Source organism: Primulina tabacum, chromosome 15 (assembly GCF_025594145.1).
Source record: "Primulina tabacum isolate GXHZ01 chromosome 15, ASM2559414v2, whole genome shotgun sequence".
Taxonomy (NCBI): domain Eukaryota; kingdom Viridiplantae; phylum Streptophyta; class Magnoliopsida; order Lamiales; family Gesneriaceae; genus Primulina; species Primulina tabacum.
Window position 1 is genome coordinate 33005563 of NC_134564.1, and position 16506 is coordinate 33022068.

Here is a 16506-nt window from a genome sequence, read left to right on the forward strand (position 1 = left end):
CTCCATAAGTGCCCAAGTCTCATCGGTTTTTTTCAATAATCATATAACTAATATAAGGGAATGAAACTATGCAACAATTTTAATAAAACTCAGTTATACACTATGATTATGTTTGGTAGCCATGATAAGAGAATGATTATTAAATAATCATCCCTTATCTCATGTTTGGTTCATTTTTAATTTAGCATGGAGGCCCTTGATTATGATTGAAAGCCCTCACTATTTATGTTATTTGTGTGATTAAATATCCCTCCTCAAATGTGTGATAATATATAATTCTTGAATAGTGATAATAATAAATTAATATAATATTTAAATTTTTATTATATTTTTTTATAAATTAATTTCATATATTTTTATTATTTTCAATCATTTTAAAGAAAATAAATTGTAATGAAAATCTATTTTAAATTAAATTTTTATAAATTTCTAATATTTTAATTAATTCTTTTATGAAAATAAATATTTATTAAATTCTAATTTATTTTGTTTAATGATTATCGTAATATTTTCAAATATATTTCTAATAAATATATTTAGATTAATTTTAATAAATGTAAATTATAATTATAAATATTTAATTATCTATTCAATTATTTTAAGAATATATATTTAATTAATACTTGGGGCATTTTGGTCATTGCAATAAAATTTACAAAATTAATCCATCATTTTAAAATCATACCAAACATCATGTTATTTATCCCACCATACTATTAATTCATATATCTCATTTTTTAATCACTCTAATTACTAATCATTTACTTATCCCATCACACATACAAAACGGAGCCTATATCTATACTGTCTTATTAATTTTGAGATCTTTAGAGTAACTATCTTAAAAGACATCAAAATATTTAATTCCATAATTACTTTCTTGTCCTGCTAAAAAAAATTTCCTCAAATCATTTCATATTTTACATAGAAAAATATAAATAAAATTTTTATTTCAAATCGAACAACTCTTTTAAATTGAAAATAATTTCATATTAAATATTTAATATTATTTTATCAAATTAAAAAAAAATAATACATATAATACGTATTAGAAATAAATATAATGTCAAAACTCCTATGTGGCGGTGTGATATTTTTCTTTCTTACTTGGAATTGTACAGAACTGCCACTTTCTTCTTCATTGGAGTTCTTCCTTTTTCCTAAAGTGGTATCAGATAGTTAGGCTTCGTGCTCTATTCTTCTTCTCACACTCTTCCATGGCGAAGGGAGCTCAAATTGAGCGTTGAAGGAGGATTCGAGTAGCCCATATTATGAGTCCGTTTGGTATAAGAAGCTACAATTAAAAAAGTGTTTTTTTTAAAAAAAAAAAGTATTTTTTTAATTTTTAACTTGTTTAGGTGGGCTTCTAGTGCTTAAAAAAGCACTTATTTAAGTTGAAATTAGAGTTTTTTTAAAAGCCCTATTTTAGAGCTTTTTTCACTAAGTTTTTTAATAACCTTAAAAAAAACATCCATCAGTAGCCTCCTCTCAATCTTTTCTCCATTCTTCTACGAGGTACAATTTTTTTTTTCCGTCGAGGTTTTTGTTCGTTCATTTTTTTCTGCTTTCTTTTTGCTGCGGAATCTACACTCCTTATTCATTTACGTCTGCATTACGTATTGTGAATTAGATAATTATGTTACAATTCGGTCAATGATCCGATAAATCCAGGAAGTCAGGAAGGGGAAAGTATTTGCTTATTCCATTTTTTTGCAACTACGTATATAATATTCATCAATTCTTGTGTATTACGTATATAATATTATATTAATTAAAATATGTTATATATCATAATATTACTGTAATATTATTTAATCCTTGTTTGTATTACTTTTTTATTTATGATATTGTGAATTAGATAATCTATTGTTTTTTTATGTTTTATTTTTTGAATATAGAATGTATTCGAAGTTAGCTCATAAACGAGGATTATCAAATCCAAGTCAATTACCTAGATATACGATTGAGACTGTTGAACCTGGATTTGTTGCTGATGGGAATAATAAGGCGGATTGGACTGATCAGAATACCGAAATATTTTTAAAAATTTGTGAGGAAGAAATTGAATCTGGCAATAAGCCTACCAAACATTTAAACAAAACGGGGTACACAAATTTAGTTTCAAAATTTCATGAGAGAACGAGACTTTCTTTGAATCAAAAACAATTCAAAAATAAACGAGATTCTATGAGAAAATATTTTGCACTGTGGGCACAACTTATTGGAAATATTGAGACTGGCCTTGGTTGGGATCATAACAAGATGACCGTGCAAGCTGATAATAGTTGGTGGGAGGATAAGATTAAGGTACATAATTTATATATTACATTTTAAATTTTTAATCAATTATTTTTATTTATTTTTTGTTATGTTGCAAATTACAGGAAAATCCCGAGTATGCAAAGTTTAGATTGAGGGGACCCAAGAATTTAGATTTATTGGAAAATATATTTAAAGGTTCCATAGCAACTGGCTATGCTGCAATAGCACCATCAGAGGATCAACCAATTCATAATAATTTCAACGATGATACAAATGATTGGGATGTTCAGTTAGATGAAGAGTTTCAAAGTGATGTTTATATTAATGTTGAAAACCAAGAATTTATGAAAAACTCAACAATGGGAGCTGACAACTCTATGCAGCAAAGGAAGAGAAAAAAGAAGGGAGAGTGGGGAAAAAAGAGGTCCCATTGCCACTAGGTTAGCCGATCAACTTGATCGTTTCCTTCAAGAATTTGAGACTCAAAAGTCTATACACGAAACACCAAAAGATGATCCATGTAGCATTGAAAATTGTCTGGAGGTTCTTCTAGTTTGCCTGATATGGTGATTGGCAGTGAGCAATTCTTCATAGTTACTAGAGTTTTGGGTAAAAAGCATAATAGGGAAATATTTATCGAATTGAAGGATTCGGAACTGCAGCTTGGTTGGGCAAAGACATTCACTAAAGATGATTTGAAGCGTTATTAACATGAGTCATGTTTTTAGGAAAAATACTTGAATAATGCACTTGTTTTTTTTCTTTTATTGATTGATGAGTCAACTTTACTAATTAGTATGTTTAAATTTTTAATGCAATAATCTAAAACTTTCAATGTTTATTGTTTTTTTTATATATTTATCTTTATTCATATATTTTCACAGGATGTCTGCGAGTTCAGGCTCCACTATATCAGATAACTCTGATGCATCAACTGATTCCGACATTTCCGTTGATTCTATTAGAAATACACATGTCTCTAAGAAAAGAATGGTTTTGTTATCCTTGTGTGGTGTTACGAATTATGTTTTGAAATATATTGTTAAAGAAAAATGTAGGACATCGTGGTTATCAGGGTCTCAATGGGTGGCAGAGATATTGAATGGTAATGAGACACGATGCTTTGAAATGTTTAGAATGAGGAAACATGTTTTTTATAAACTATGTGACGATCTACTCCAAAAATATAGCTTACAGCCAACAAAAGGAGTTGATATCTATGAAAAGGTGGGATTATTTTTGTACATGATGAGTCAACCTGCTTCAGTTAGAAATGTTCTAGAGCGTTTTCAACACTCGGGGGAAACAGTTTCAAGACAGTTTCACAGCGTTTTAGAGTCCATATGGAAGTTGTCGAGAGATATCATCAAACCTATCGATCTTAATTTTACAGATGTCCCTGAATATATTAAGAATGACAAAAGATATTGGCCTTATTTTAAAGATTGTATAGGGGCTATTGATGGCACATATATATGCATTCGTGTTCCGCCTAGCAAGCAAATAGATTTCATTGGAAGAAAATGGTATACTTCAACAAATGTTATGGCTGTATGCGACTACGACATGTGCTTTACTTTTGTATGGGCTGGTTGGGAAGGTTATGCTCATGATTCTAAAATTTTTAAAGAGGCTATGCGCAGAGAGAGATTTCATTTTCCACTCCCACCTGACGGTTTGAAATTAATATATCTTCTATGTTTTTTTAAATAATTGTTAGATAAATATTTACATTTTAACTCTTATTTTTTGCAGGTAAATATTATTTAGTTGATGCATGTTATCCTACTTTCAAAGGTTTTATGGGACCGTATAAAGATACTAGATATCATTTACCTCAATTTCGATTGGCTCCAAAGTTTAGATCAAAAAATGAAGTATTTAATTATCATCATTCCAGTTTAAGGACGGTTATTGAAAGAACATTTGGAGTGTGCAAAGCACGATGGATGGTATTACAAAATATGCCCACATTTTGTCTAGATACTCAATTTAAAATTATAGTGACATGTTTTGCTTTACACAATTTCATAAGGCGATACGATGCGGCTGGAGATATTCTTGAACAACTCGAAAATATTGATGATTTACAAGAAATCGAGCAAGATGGTGAAAATGTTTATGTCCATGACAGAGGTACGAGATGGCAAGAGCCACACAAGAAAATATTACGGAAATGAAAGAATTGAGAGATGACATAAGAAATTCACTGCCAATACAAGGTCGACATTGAACTATTAGTTTTTATTTAAATAAATTAAAGTAGAATGTAAATATTAACCATCGTTATTAACAATTGTTTTTATGGTTTTTAAGATTTTCATATTTTATTGTTTTGGTATGGATTTAATTATTTATATTTATATATCACACTTGTTTAGAAATCCGTTATAAAATATATATATATAAATTAATGAGTTAAAAAAGCACTTTAATGATATATATCCAAACACATTTATTAATTTAAAAAGTGTTTTTTATCTATTCATCCAAACACAATATTAACACAACTTTTACCTAAAAAAGCACTTTTAAAAACCAACTTAAAAAATCACTTTTTTAATCAAAAAACTTTTGATATCAAACGGGCTATAATCTCTCACCCAGGGTTAATTCTTGTGTCTCATTTCCTCGCTGGTCCCAATTTCAACGCCTGGAGCAGATCTATGTCCATGGCACTGATCACGAAGAACAAATTGAGCTTTGTTGATGACACTATTGCTCGACTCTTTGATACGATGATTTGTTGTTGTTTGATGATTTGTTGTTGTTTGCTGCGTGGAATCGATGCAACAACATGGTCAAATCCTGGATTTTGTTCTCATTAAGTCGAAAGATAGCAGGCAGCTTTATTTATTTTCTGACGCTGATGGGGGAACGCGTTTGGACACGCAAAAGTCCACAATAGGATTTTGTGCGTTCCTTGGCGAATCTATGAAATCTTGGCGGTCAAAGAAACAACGAATCATTGGGTCAATGGCTACATCCAACTGTGGAATCTTATGGATAATATCTCTTCTTAAAGATCTTGGAGTTCAGTGTCAAGAGCCACCAAATATGTTTTATGATAAGTCAAGCAGCGATACATATTGCATCCAAACTATACAGGAAGGAGAATAATTTTTTTTTCCAATTTTATCCGTATATGATACTAATATTGTATTTTTGTTTTTTTTAAATTTTAACACATACTTTTATTTTTATTCTATTTCAACAATTTAAATATCAACTTAGTTCATTCATAATTTGTCAAATTTTATTTTAGTCTATCGATAATGATACAAAAAATTGGGACATGAATGGTTAATTAGTAATAGGAATTATTATTTAAAGGTAAAAAAATTGCAAGAAAGTAATGTGAAATGCGCACCATTTTATCCAATTGGAGATATATTGCATCTCTGCCGTTTTGGAGTAAATCCAAAATTTTATCCAATTTGCATGTATATCCCACGCTCTCGATCGCGTTTGAACTACTTTTTTAGAACAATATATATCGTCTCCCCTATGCGGCGTGCCTTCACGCTCCATTGTTCGACTAGGAAAGCGGAAAATCGAGAATTTGCCACCTCACCATGCTCTCCGGTTCTATCCAACAATTTGAAATGAAACCAAAGTCTGCAGTTTATTCTTTCGAATAAACGAGGCATCTTTCCTAACATATTCCTCTATTTCGTTCTGTAGAAAAAACCAAATCCAATCCCCGCCGCTGCTACTCGATTTGAAAATAGTAGTGTCTCGTTCCAACATTTTATCTTCGTTTGCAGTTTTCCCGCATATAAGGTAGAAATGGAGGGGAGATGGATTGATTTAGATGATGTTGTGTGGAATTTCTTCAATAAGCCGGTGTTGATGGAGGTATTAGTTGACTTATTAGTTTGCGCGGTGCCGATTTGGGGGGCGGTGATGGTGGGTCTGCTGATCGGTTGGTCTTGGAGGCCAAGTTGGACCGGTCTTCTTTTTTTGGGATTCCGGTCCAAGTTTCGGTTCATTTACACCGCTTCTATGGCTTTCGGAGCTCGAAGGTTTTGGTTTGCGTTTACGGCGCTGTCAGCGTTTTCGGTTTGTCGCCAGCTGTGGTTTAGTTTCCGTAGCAGGAGTCGGAAGGAAGGTGAGGAGTCGGGAGAGCAATTGGATGATTCAATCACAAATTTGGCTCCGGGAATGATGGCTGCCAGTGCTGTGGCTGAGGAGTCGAATGATTTGGTTTATTCCTGCCGTTGTGATATCAAGTTGGTTTTTCATTTCTGTTAATTATTTGATGATCATACTACGAAGTACGAATCCCAGAATTTTGCTGCGCTTGTAAAATGAAGCTTATATACGATGAAATGTGAAATTTTTGATGCAATTCTTTTGTTCAGCGTTTTAAACCCAATGTAAAAATTAATCAATTTCGATGCATTGTTCATTGCAGTCGTAATGATGTTTATTGGTGGATAGTGACGGTGTTAAATGATTCTGACATTTTATTTTTCACATTAACTTTTTGGGTTAGAAAACGCTAACAGAGATTTTTTAAAAAAATCTCTATGCTTGGAATCAGTATGCCGAAAAATAAAGTTACGATAAGATTATGCCAAACCTAGGCTGAAATATAGCTTCTTGGGCTGAATTTAAGCTCTAACATAGACCGATGTTGCATGTCAGAGGCCTGAACCCCACAAACAGTGCAAGTGTCTAACTAGTTTTCTTCCCAGAAAACTGTAGAACGGTGGCTTCTCTTCCACTGTTTTGGTCATGCTATGACGTGGCTGTGTCTGTGTGTGAACCTTTTTATGGGAAAAAAATGCTGTGATATTGGTTTGACAAGGCTGTATCAGCCTGGAAAGGCCTCTTTATTCGATTGTGGGGAAGAGTTGCAATTTCACATATGCCTTGTGAAAAAAACTTTGAATTGATCTATTTATTAGACTCACTAGATTTAATTTCATACAAGACCTGATCATTGATTCTATAGGCCTGCCACTGGTACTCCAGATGGGGGACCAAGTGGTATCACAGAAAAGGATCTTCGACACTTGTTACATCTGCTTGACTGGAAAGATGGGGAAATGGCATGGCAAATCATTATGGAGCGCTCCACGTCTAACTTCTCATACAAAGCTTGGCGCCATGAACCAGAGGTAAGACTATGAATCATCATGGAAATTTCCTTCTCGTGCTTTTAGAAAAAACCATGAAGGGATTAGTAGTTACTGTCATGTGATGATTGAAGACTCCTGTGTCTTAATTTTATGCATATGTGGAGAGAATATTCCATTTTCTCCACCCGGACAGTAATTTATTTGCTCGACATCTACACCATGATGCTAGATTGATTTTTATGGAACATTTTGTTCGTAGACGGGTCCTATAGTGTACCGCAGCAAAACTGTTTTTGAAGATGCAACCATGGAGCTGGTCAGAGATTTTTTTTGGGATGACGAGTTTCGGTCCAAATGGGATCCTATGCTTTCATACTTCAAAATTTTGGAAGAATGCCCTCATACGGGGATGATGATTGTTCACTGGATTAAGAAGGTCCGTAAGACACACTCCACTACTGCATAATTAAAGTCCTCACTAATTTATCTGGGTTTTTACCCAAGTTTTTGACATAATGATGTCTTGATTACTCCTGCATACGCAGTTTCCTTTCTTCTGCAGCGACCGGGAGTATATATTTGGTAGAAGAATATGGGAAGCTGGAAGAACTTATTATTGTGTGACAAAGGTATGGTGTCTGTGATCAAGATCTATTATTGCAAGTAGTTACACGTTCCTCTGACCTTGCATTTGCTATTCACTACGTTTCTATTTGTTGGTTCCTTGTTGAGAACCAACAAATATATTCTTACTGGTTTGCGTGTCTGTCAATGCTGCATAGAAATCCAAGCGTAGCGAGTGTTCTGTTGTACGGGCTAAAAAAGTTTGAGGTGTACTATCAGCACCTGCATTTTTTGTACATAAACATGAAAATTAATCTACATAGATGTGGAATGCAGCAAGTGCCCTCTTCAACATTGCCAAGGAGTGACAAACCTAGACGTGTTGATCTTTACTTTGCAAGCTGGGTTATCAGACCTGGTAAGTTTGTTTTATCAACACATTTACTCTTCAAGAAAGTTCATGAATACTTACATATCCACAACTATGCAGCACCATCCCTTAAAGGAGATGGCCATTTATCCGCATGTGAGGTCATATATCTTCACTACGAAGAAATGGGAATCCCAAAAGACGTGGCCAAATTTGGCGTGCGTCATGGGATGTGGGGAACCGTCAAGAAACTACATGCTGGCTTTCGAGCATATCAAAACTCTAGAAGTTCCGAGCTATCACCAACCAGGTTCGCTCGTATGGCCGGAATCACTACCAAACTTGCATACGAAGAAATGGAAAACGATTCAGAGGGGCGATTTTCTGGTCAAAACGAAGAGAAAATTAAAGCTCTAGGATGTGAGAAACATAAAGATTGTGGGGGAATCGATTGGAGATGGTTAGCAATTGGTGGGACTGTTGCTGTTGTTTGTGGGCTTCGAATGGGACTAATAGGGAGAGCTTTTTTGATTGGGGCAGGGCATAGAATTGCTAGAAGGAAGAACTGTAGGTGATATGTAAAATGTTGTATGTATAGATAAATATAATGATTTTTTCTTCTTCTTCTTATTATTCATACTATTATTGCCATTCGATTTATATAATGTTTGGCACAAATTCGGGGAAAAAAAAGCAAGGAACGCTTCCATATTATTTTCTAGGTCAGTAATCTTTTTTTGTTTTAAAAAAATAGTGTTTGGTTGGATGTTTATATTTAAATAAATGACTCAAAAACTAATATTAAGAAGTCGGAAAGGTTGACTTTTAGAACTTCTACTTTGATTCGTCTTTAGAAAATATTATATCTCACGGTTTTTTACAAACTTTTATAGCTAGACTAGACTAGACGATGAGGATAATCAACTAATTGCTTTATTTACAAATCATACCACACGCACCAAGAAATTTTTTGGATTTAAATAATTGAAACCCAATATATTATTTGAATCAAAGCTTCAAGGACAATCATCCACAAACAAGATGTAGCTTTCATCAGGATTAGCAAAATCAAAAGCTACAAGCATCATAATTATATATAACAAGATAAAAGTAATCGTGGATGGCCATTTAAAATATGAATCCTTAAATCAATTAAGCATATCGGTCATTTTATATTAATGATATCAACATATGATGCCCGTGCGTCGAGTTTGTGCCATCACTGGAAAATAAAATTGATTCGCTTTCACCATAATACTTTCTGTAAAAAAAATTATTTTTTTGCTGATTTTATTAAACTTACATTCAAATATGTTTGCAAATTGATATAGTTGATCCACGAATATTATAATCTGGAAGGTGTTTTCGAGAAATATAAGTATATTCTTGACATTAATTTTTAAGGAGATGATTCCTGTTGGATAAATCTTAATATTTTGTTAGATATTTTTTTTATAATTGAAATTGAATTTATAGTTATGTTTTCCTAGAACTCCTTCGAATTGTTTTTATCCAAAAAAACAAAAAAAACTATAATTAATAAATAAATTAAAGTGATTTCTATGGATGCCAATTTCACCAAAGGTTACCACTCCGTATGTGTACGTGTTCGGGGATATTTATCGGGTATCAATTCAAGTTTGAAGAAACTCAAATTCTCCATAGTGCGTGGGTATGGGACGGGAATCCCGAATTATACATAATATGTATTATACGAGTCAAAAGTATATTATGTACTATATGTTATATAACGGGTCGATTTGTCTTACATAAAACCGTTGCACAGAATACCACTCACAAATAAATACTAAAATCAAAATCGTAGTTAAGATAGAATACTAATAAAATTGATTTTTTTTTCCTCTTCTTGACAATAAACAACCGTGTAGCAATCATGTGAACATATTTAATTAGTTGTCCAATTAACAGTAGAAGAGCGTAGACAAAAAAAAAAAAAAATTTGGGTGGTGGGGTGAGGGTATACAAAATTGGATAAATATACTATTTCAAAATTATTATTGTCTGTTTTTTCTTTCACAAAAATTCTGTTGACAGTTTCACGGATCAATTTCGTGGGTCAAATCTCTTATTTGAGTCATTCATGAAAATATATTACTTTTATGCTAAAAATATTAATTTTTATTGTAAATATCGATAAAATTGACACATTTCACATGTAAAGATTGCTGAAGCATCTCACGATATATCTACTATTTTCGTGGGAAAATATTAATGGGTGTCGGCCATCAATATTTGTTATATTACCAATACAGATCAAGAAGATAAGAACTCCACTCCTAACATGTAAAAAGTTCCCAGCCAAGCGATTCGAATCCAGGCTGCAACACTCACTCACTCACAGTAGCTATGCATGGGGGTAATCTTTATCTGACGTTTTTTGTGCAATCAATCACACACACAAATACACAGTTCAGTTGCGGGGCAAGCTAGATCGGCGACTAAGCTCCGATCCATCTATTTGACAGATTTTAGAGGTGTTGTGTGATTTGTTTGCAGATGGAGGTTATGGCGAGAGGCTTCTTGCTCCTATTGCAGCTGCGGCATCTATCGTTTTGATCTCCGGCTTGATAACTCATCTCCAGCGCCGCAAGGAGAAACCCACCAAGTATAACACGCACCTTGCTCCACTCTTGGACCGGACGGGGTCCGGACGCCTCGCCAAAATCGAGAGATTCTCCCATTATCTTGGTAATATATATCATAGCTACTGCGTAGCATAGGAAATTAAACCAAACATCCATCATATATTATTTGATTGATATTTCTGCACGAACTGCATCTATCTATATCCCTTCCTTCAACCAAATCAAACACTTAAGAAAACTGAATTAATTTAATTTTTTGGCTTATTTTTTTAGTAAGGCAGATGGGATTTGAAGATGGAAATGAATGTCCACATTTGATAAAACTAGCGGACGAATACTTGAAAAGATCCAAGGCTGTTGACGAGAAGATATACGAGTATTTGACAAATCAACCAAATGCCGAGGAATTGTATGTGAAATTGGTGGAAGAATTCGAGAGATGCATTGTCGGATATTTCGGTTTTCATTGGAGTCAAGCTCCCGTTATGATCAATCAGGTTTGCTGCTCCGTTTTTGTTTCTTGATTCTAACTACGTTCTTGTCCAGGATATATGAAGAAATGATTAATATTTATATAATAATGGAATTGTACGCGCTGTTAAATTTATATATTTTATTTTTTAGGTATTGAGTGCTGATTATGATCAGAAAAAGCTTAAAAATTTGGTGATGGCAGCTACAAGGTTAGTATTTCAAAAAATTCAAATTATTTATACTCGTGAATATCTTGGTACTGAATTTATATAAATAAAATAATAAAAAAGATGACGTATTCAAGTTGCAACTAATGCTAATACTAGTTATATATCAAGAAAACACACAAAATCTTCTTAAATCATATCACGAGTCAATCACGTAAGACGACTTTTTATTTGATTCGACTCATTTAACAATCTTATGTCTTGTTATTTTTGTGATATTTAGTAGGTGTGCACCATGTAGTGATCGCTTCAAGTCATGATATAAATTTGAAATTGACTAAAATACATTTTTTTCCAATATATTTGGGTAATTACATAAATTAATTTTTTTCATTAAAAATTATTATTTTGATTCGTCATGTCACACAAATTATGGCAAAAATATAATATTTTAATTCTTTAATTTTAAACAGCATTAATATCAAAATACTTTAAATTTCGAATATATTACATTACGAATATCGTGTGTGGTTAAATATCTAAGGTCCATTAACTTAATTAAAGCACAGCACCATTTGATGTGACCAAAATAATAAATATGATGCCAGCTCATCAATTACAACGCAACAATATTTAATTTATTGCAATTTGCAGCAAAACGTGATAAGAGTTCATAATGCTTCTCCACTATTTTTTTTTGGGAAATTGGCGTTGTGTTCAGTTCCTGAATATTTTTTTAGTACCACATTTTCATATGAAGTATACCACATTTTCACATGAAGTGTACCACATTTTGTATGACATAATACCACAATTTTGTGGGTAGGGAACGAACCCAAAGAAATGTTTTGATCGAGGATTTTTCACCAACTTCCCTTTTTTTTTCGACATCATTTATTATGTTTGATCTTACATATTTATGAAAATAAAATGGTTTATATAAAGTGAAAAATATTTTTTTATATAAATTGAGTTAAATTGGATATCGTCTCATAAAAAATCAATTTATAAGACGGGCACATATAGGTTTTTAATTTTTTTTATTTGCAAAATCAAATATAATATTAGTATTTTTTTCCCAAATTACTCTTAAAAATATTTTCTGAATTAGTAATGGCATGAATTTGTGTGTAGCAGACTTTTGTGCAATTGGTTGAAGAGTTTACCTTAAGTTTTAACTCAAATATCTGGTACTTTAAGTTGAAATGTTGTGTTTGTTTACCAACATGTGTGGCTGATGAAAAAGATAAGTTTTGTCCATTTCTTTAGGAAACAAAGGTTCGAAAAAATAACAAAGAACTTGAAAGTGACGAGGGTTTTCTCCACGCTAGTGGAAGAGATGAAAGCCATTGGCACGACATCAGGGGAACTGAATACTTCTTCCGTGATGGCACCAGTTGCTCTAAGCGAGAGATGTCCGGTTCTTCTACTTATGGGTGGTGGAATGGGAGCCGGCAAGAGCACTGTTCTAAAAGATATCATGAAAGAGTAAAATTTCATACTGTTATGTGATGATTAATATTTTTATTTAGTCATGACTATTGTCCTTTTTATTCATTTTGATGCTGTAATTCGAACATAGATCGTTTTGGTCCCGAGCAGCGGCGAATGCAGTTGTCGTAGAGGCGGATGCGTTTAAGGAGACGGATGTAATATACAGAGCTCTGAGTTCAAGTGGTCATCATGAAGACATGCTTCAAACTGCTGAGCTTGTGCGTTCAACTCTTTCATACCACTACATTTAAGTAGATATAAAACTGTAACAGCATTTAACCAGAAGATTTTAACCGCTTCATTTCCGGGCTTCCACTTGACGTGTGTGTGTATATATATATATATATATATATATATAGGTACATCAATCATCAACTGATGCTGCGTCATCACTGCTAGTAACCGCACTCAACGAAGGGCGCGATGTGATCATGGACGGGACCTTATCATGGGTGCCCTTTGTTGAGCAGACGATCACCATGGCAAGAAATGTGCACAAGCACCGGTATAGAATGGGAGAAGGATACAAGGTTGCAGATGATGGCACGGTCACCGAAAATTATTGGGTTCCAATGGAAGACGAGGGAGAAGAAAACAAGATCAGAAATCCGTATAGGATTGAGCTAGTTGGAGTCGTTTGTGATGCTTATTTAGCTGTTGTCAGAGGAATCAGGTACAAATTAATTTCACGAACTTGCGTATGTTGACGAGCGTTTGAAAGGAATTCAGTGTTTTTGGAATAAAAGGCCGTTTTCTGAGATCTTGAAGGTTTAATGGTGGTGCAGGAGAGCTATACAAATAGGGAGGGCAGTGCGGGTGAAATCACAGTTAAAATCCCACAAGAGATTTGCAAGTGCATTTCCAAGATACTGTGAGCTTGTAGACAATGCGAGATTATACTGTACAAATTCTCCTGGAGGTCCACCAAAGGTATATATGCTTCAATAACTTAATTTTCTTTCCTTCGTACCATGCATAAAAAGAACTAGAGATGAAGAGGATGTTGGAAATTTTAATAAAATTTAGAGTTTGAATGAAAGTTATGATTCATGAATGTGGAGTGTCTTTTGGTTCTCCACATTCTTGAGTTGGTTGTGGCTCATTATTGTGGAATGTCTTTTGACTTTCCACATTCTTGAGTCACTTGAAGACCTTTGGTTCTTCATAATGGGAAGATTAACTGAGTTAATTAATCTTCCATGACTCTTGGTGTGCATTTTGGGGCTTATATATAGTGGGTTCATTTCCTCATTTCATGTACATGATAATCTTTTCTCTTTCAAGTATTCTCTTGCATTACATATTGTTAGCTTTTCATTTGGCATTCGTTAAATCTCGGTGATAAAGTAAAGGTAAGTTTTCAATTCGCCGTAGTAGTGTCTCGTGCTAAGTCACTGCTGGTTGTTCCGTTGTATCCTGGGAAACAGACGTCCAAGACGATCCTCGAAGCACATACAGGAGGAGACGAATCTGTTTTAAGGAAACTGTACATGCTACAGGCCTCGGTTTGGTTTTGTTTTCTTTTACACAATAGTCATACTGTAAACATCACACTTGTTTCGATTATTGCTTTATCTCTACAAGTTCGTTTCTTCGCTACTGTTTTTAGCAATTTTATCTAACAGAGGACATACTCTGGTGATTGGTAAGAATTATTTTTCTAATCTCGTTCGTTCTACAAAAATATTTAACCCCGTGTAACTAACTATATGCGCGCGCAGCTGATAGCATGGAAAGATGGAAACAGCAAAATCTTAGTGGACACAGACGAAATCAAATGTTTGGATTCAGTAACCAATTTGAACGATGAAGCAGAATGTATATTCAATCTCCACAAAGACCCGGACCAGATAAACAAACCCGGTTCGGTTTGGAAGGATATGGTGTTGCTGCCTACAAGGCCAAGTCTACAACTGGAGCTCAAAACTGTGATCAAGAAGATTGAAATCCCCGTGTCCTAAATGCATTTCAATCGAATAAAGCGTGTCTGTTATTTTGGATCAGAGGGAGATTTGTGTGAAATTTGTCTTCTGTTTATTATTTTTTATTTTATAAATAATAAAATGATATGTAACAATGTGCAGTGAAACATCGAATGAGTGTTGGAAAAATGTTTACCTGGAAACTATCTACACAATAAATAGGGTTGAGTTATTTTCTTCTCTTATATTTTTATTTTATTTTTTCATTATTAATAATAAAATTATAATCAAAATTCATACTCAAATCAATCCATTCAAATATGACCTTTTTTTATTATCATACAATTCATGAATCATTTGCTACAAATTAAGGTGACGGTTTGTTGAACACTAGTTACTCTACACACGCGATACGTGTGTGTACAGTTTTTTTTATCATTATCGATGAGCTAAAGTAAAATTTGAGAAATTATGGGAGTACTAAATTGATATTTGAATTATTGAAATAAAAAAATAAAAATAAAAGTGTGTATTTAAATTTAAAAACAAAAAACAAAAAAATAAAAGTGTAATATTAGTATCATATAAGGGTAAAGTTTGAAGAAAAAGTTAATGTCCTTCCTAGATGGTTACTATCGTATCCCCAACTTTAATAAAATAAAATAGATTATCATTATTATACTTATCAATCTATTGTTTATTGTTTGTAAGTATTATTATTTTAAAGAAAAGAAAATAGTACATAATTAAATAAGTTTATTAAATATTTTTATAAATGAATATTATTTCATTTTTAGCAATATTTTTATAAATGAATATTATTTCATTTTTAGCAATATTTTAGGGGATCTGATATTTAAAATCCATTTTTTTTATTTATACAACATTTATGAATAAATTTGACACATATTTACACATGACGTGGAGGGTAGATAACATAAAACATAGTGTAAATATCAACTTCTGTTTATTGAGATGATGAAAATGATTTAAAAGGGCATATTAAGATTATTAAATTATAAATGATTATATTATGTAATCTTTAAAAAAAGGGTAATTTTTTTTTTAAAAAAAATTGATATAGACTAGAATAGAATAATAATTTTCTTAATTTCTATCATCATCATCATCGTTGGGAGGGTTCGTGAATTTTAGAGATATATGTGCCCCTTATCTGTTACGAGGATATTTCTGAAAATTTCCATCCTTATCACCTGAAGCTTGAAATCAAACAGTTGTATTCTTCTTTCTAGTAGTTAAATAGTGTATTTTGCGTGGTTTTTTGTTCAATAACCTCTGGATTTACATAATTTAATTTATTTTTATGAACTTGTGCATTGCAGCTTTTGGTTTCCTATTAGTAATTTTTTTTTTTAACGTAAAACAAGTTTTTGGTTTGAAATTGTTGTTAATTTTCATTTTGTTTGCAGATTCTCATTATTAACAATAAATATTAAATAAAATTTTATTTTGAAAGAACATAGAATATCACAAGGGTTTTTTTGTATTAGGGCGAGGAAAATATCGGTTTAATCGAAATAACCTACTGACCCGAATTAA

General features: G+C 32.7%; 2 protein-coding genes across 2 annotated transcripts; both read left to right on the forward strand.

Moving 5' to 3' along the window:
• The first annotated feature begins 5822 nt into the window (after window positions 1–5822).
• LOC142526939 (uncharacterized) lies at window positions 5823–8965 on the forward strand. Its single transcript, XM_075631622.1, has 6 exons — window positions 5823–6494; window positions 7223–7388; window positions 7609–7785; window positions 7895–7978; window positions 8250–8331; window positions 8404–8965. Exons 1-6 carry the CDS (start codon window positions 6052–6054, stop codon window positions 8856–8858), a joined length of 1407 nt encoding a protein of 468 aa, XP_075487737.1. The 5' UTR covers window positions 5823–6051; the 3' UTR covers window positions 8859–8965.
• A 1559-nt stretch (window positions 8966–10524) lies between these two features.
• LOC142527849 (calmodulin calcium-dependent NAD kinase-like) lies at window positions 10525–15178 on the forward strand. The gene is made up of 9 exons (XM_075632826.1): window positions 10525–10660; window positions 10801–10992; window positions 11163–11386; window positions 11514–11572; window positions 12800–13018; window positions 13113–13242; window positions 13384–13697; window positions 13810–13954; window positions 14746–15178. The coding sequence occupies exons 1-9, from the start codon at window positions 10651–10653 to the stop codon at window positions 14983–14985; spliced, it is 1533 nt and encodes a 510-aa protein (XP_075488941.1). The 5' UTR covers window positions 10525–10650; the 3' UTR covers window positions 14986–15178.
• The last annotated feature ends 1328 nt before the right edge of the window (window positions 15179–16506 follow it).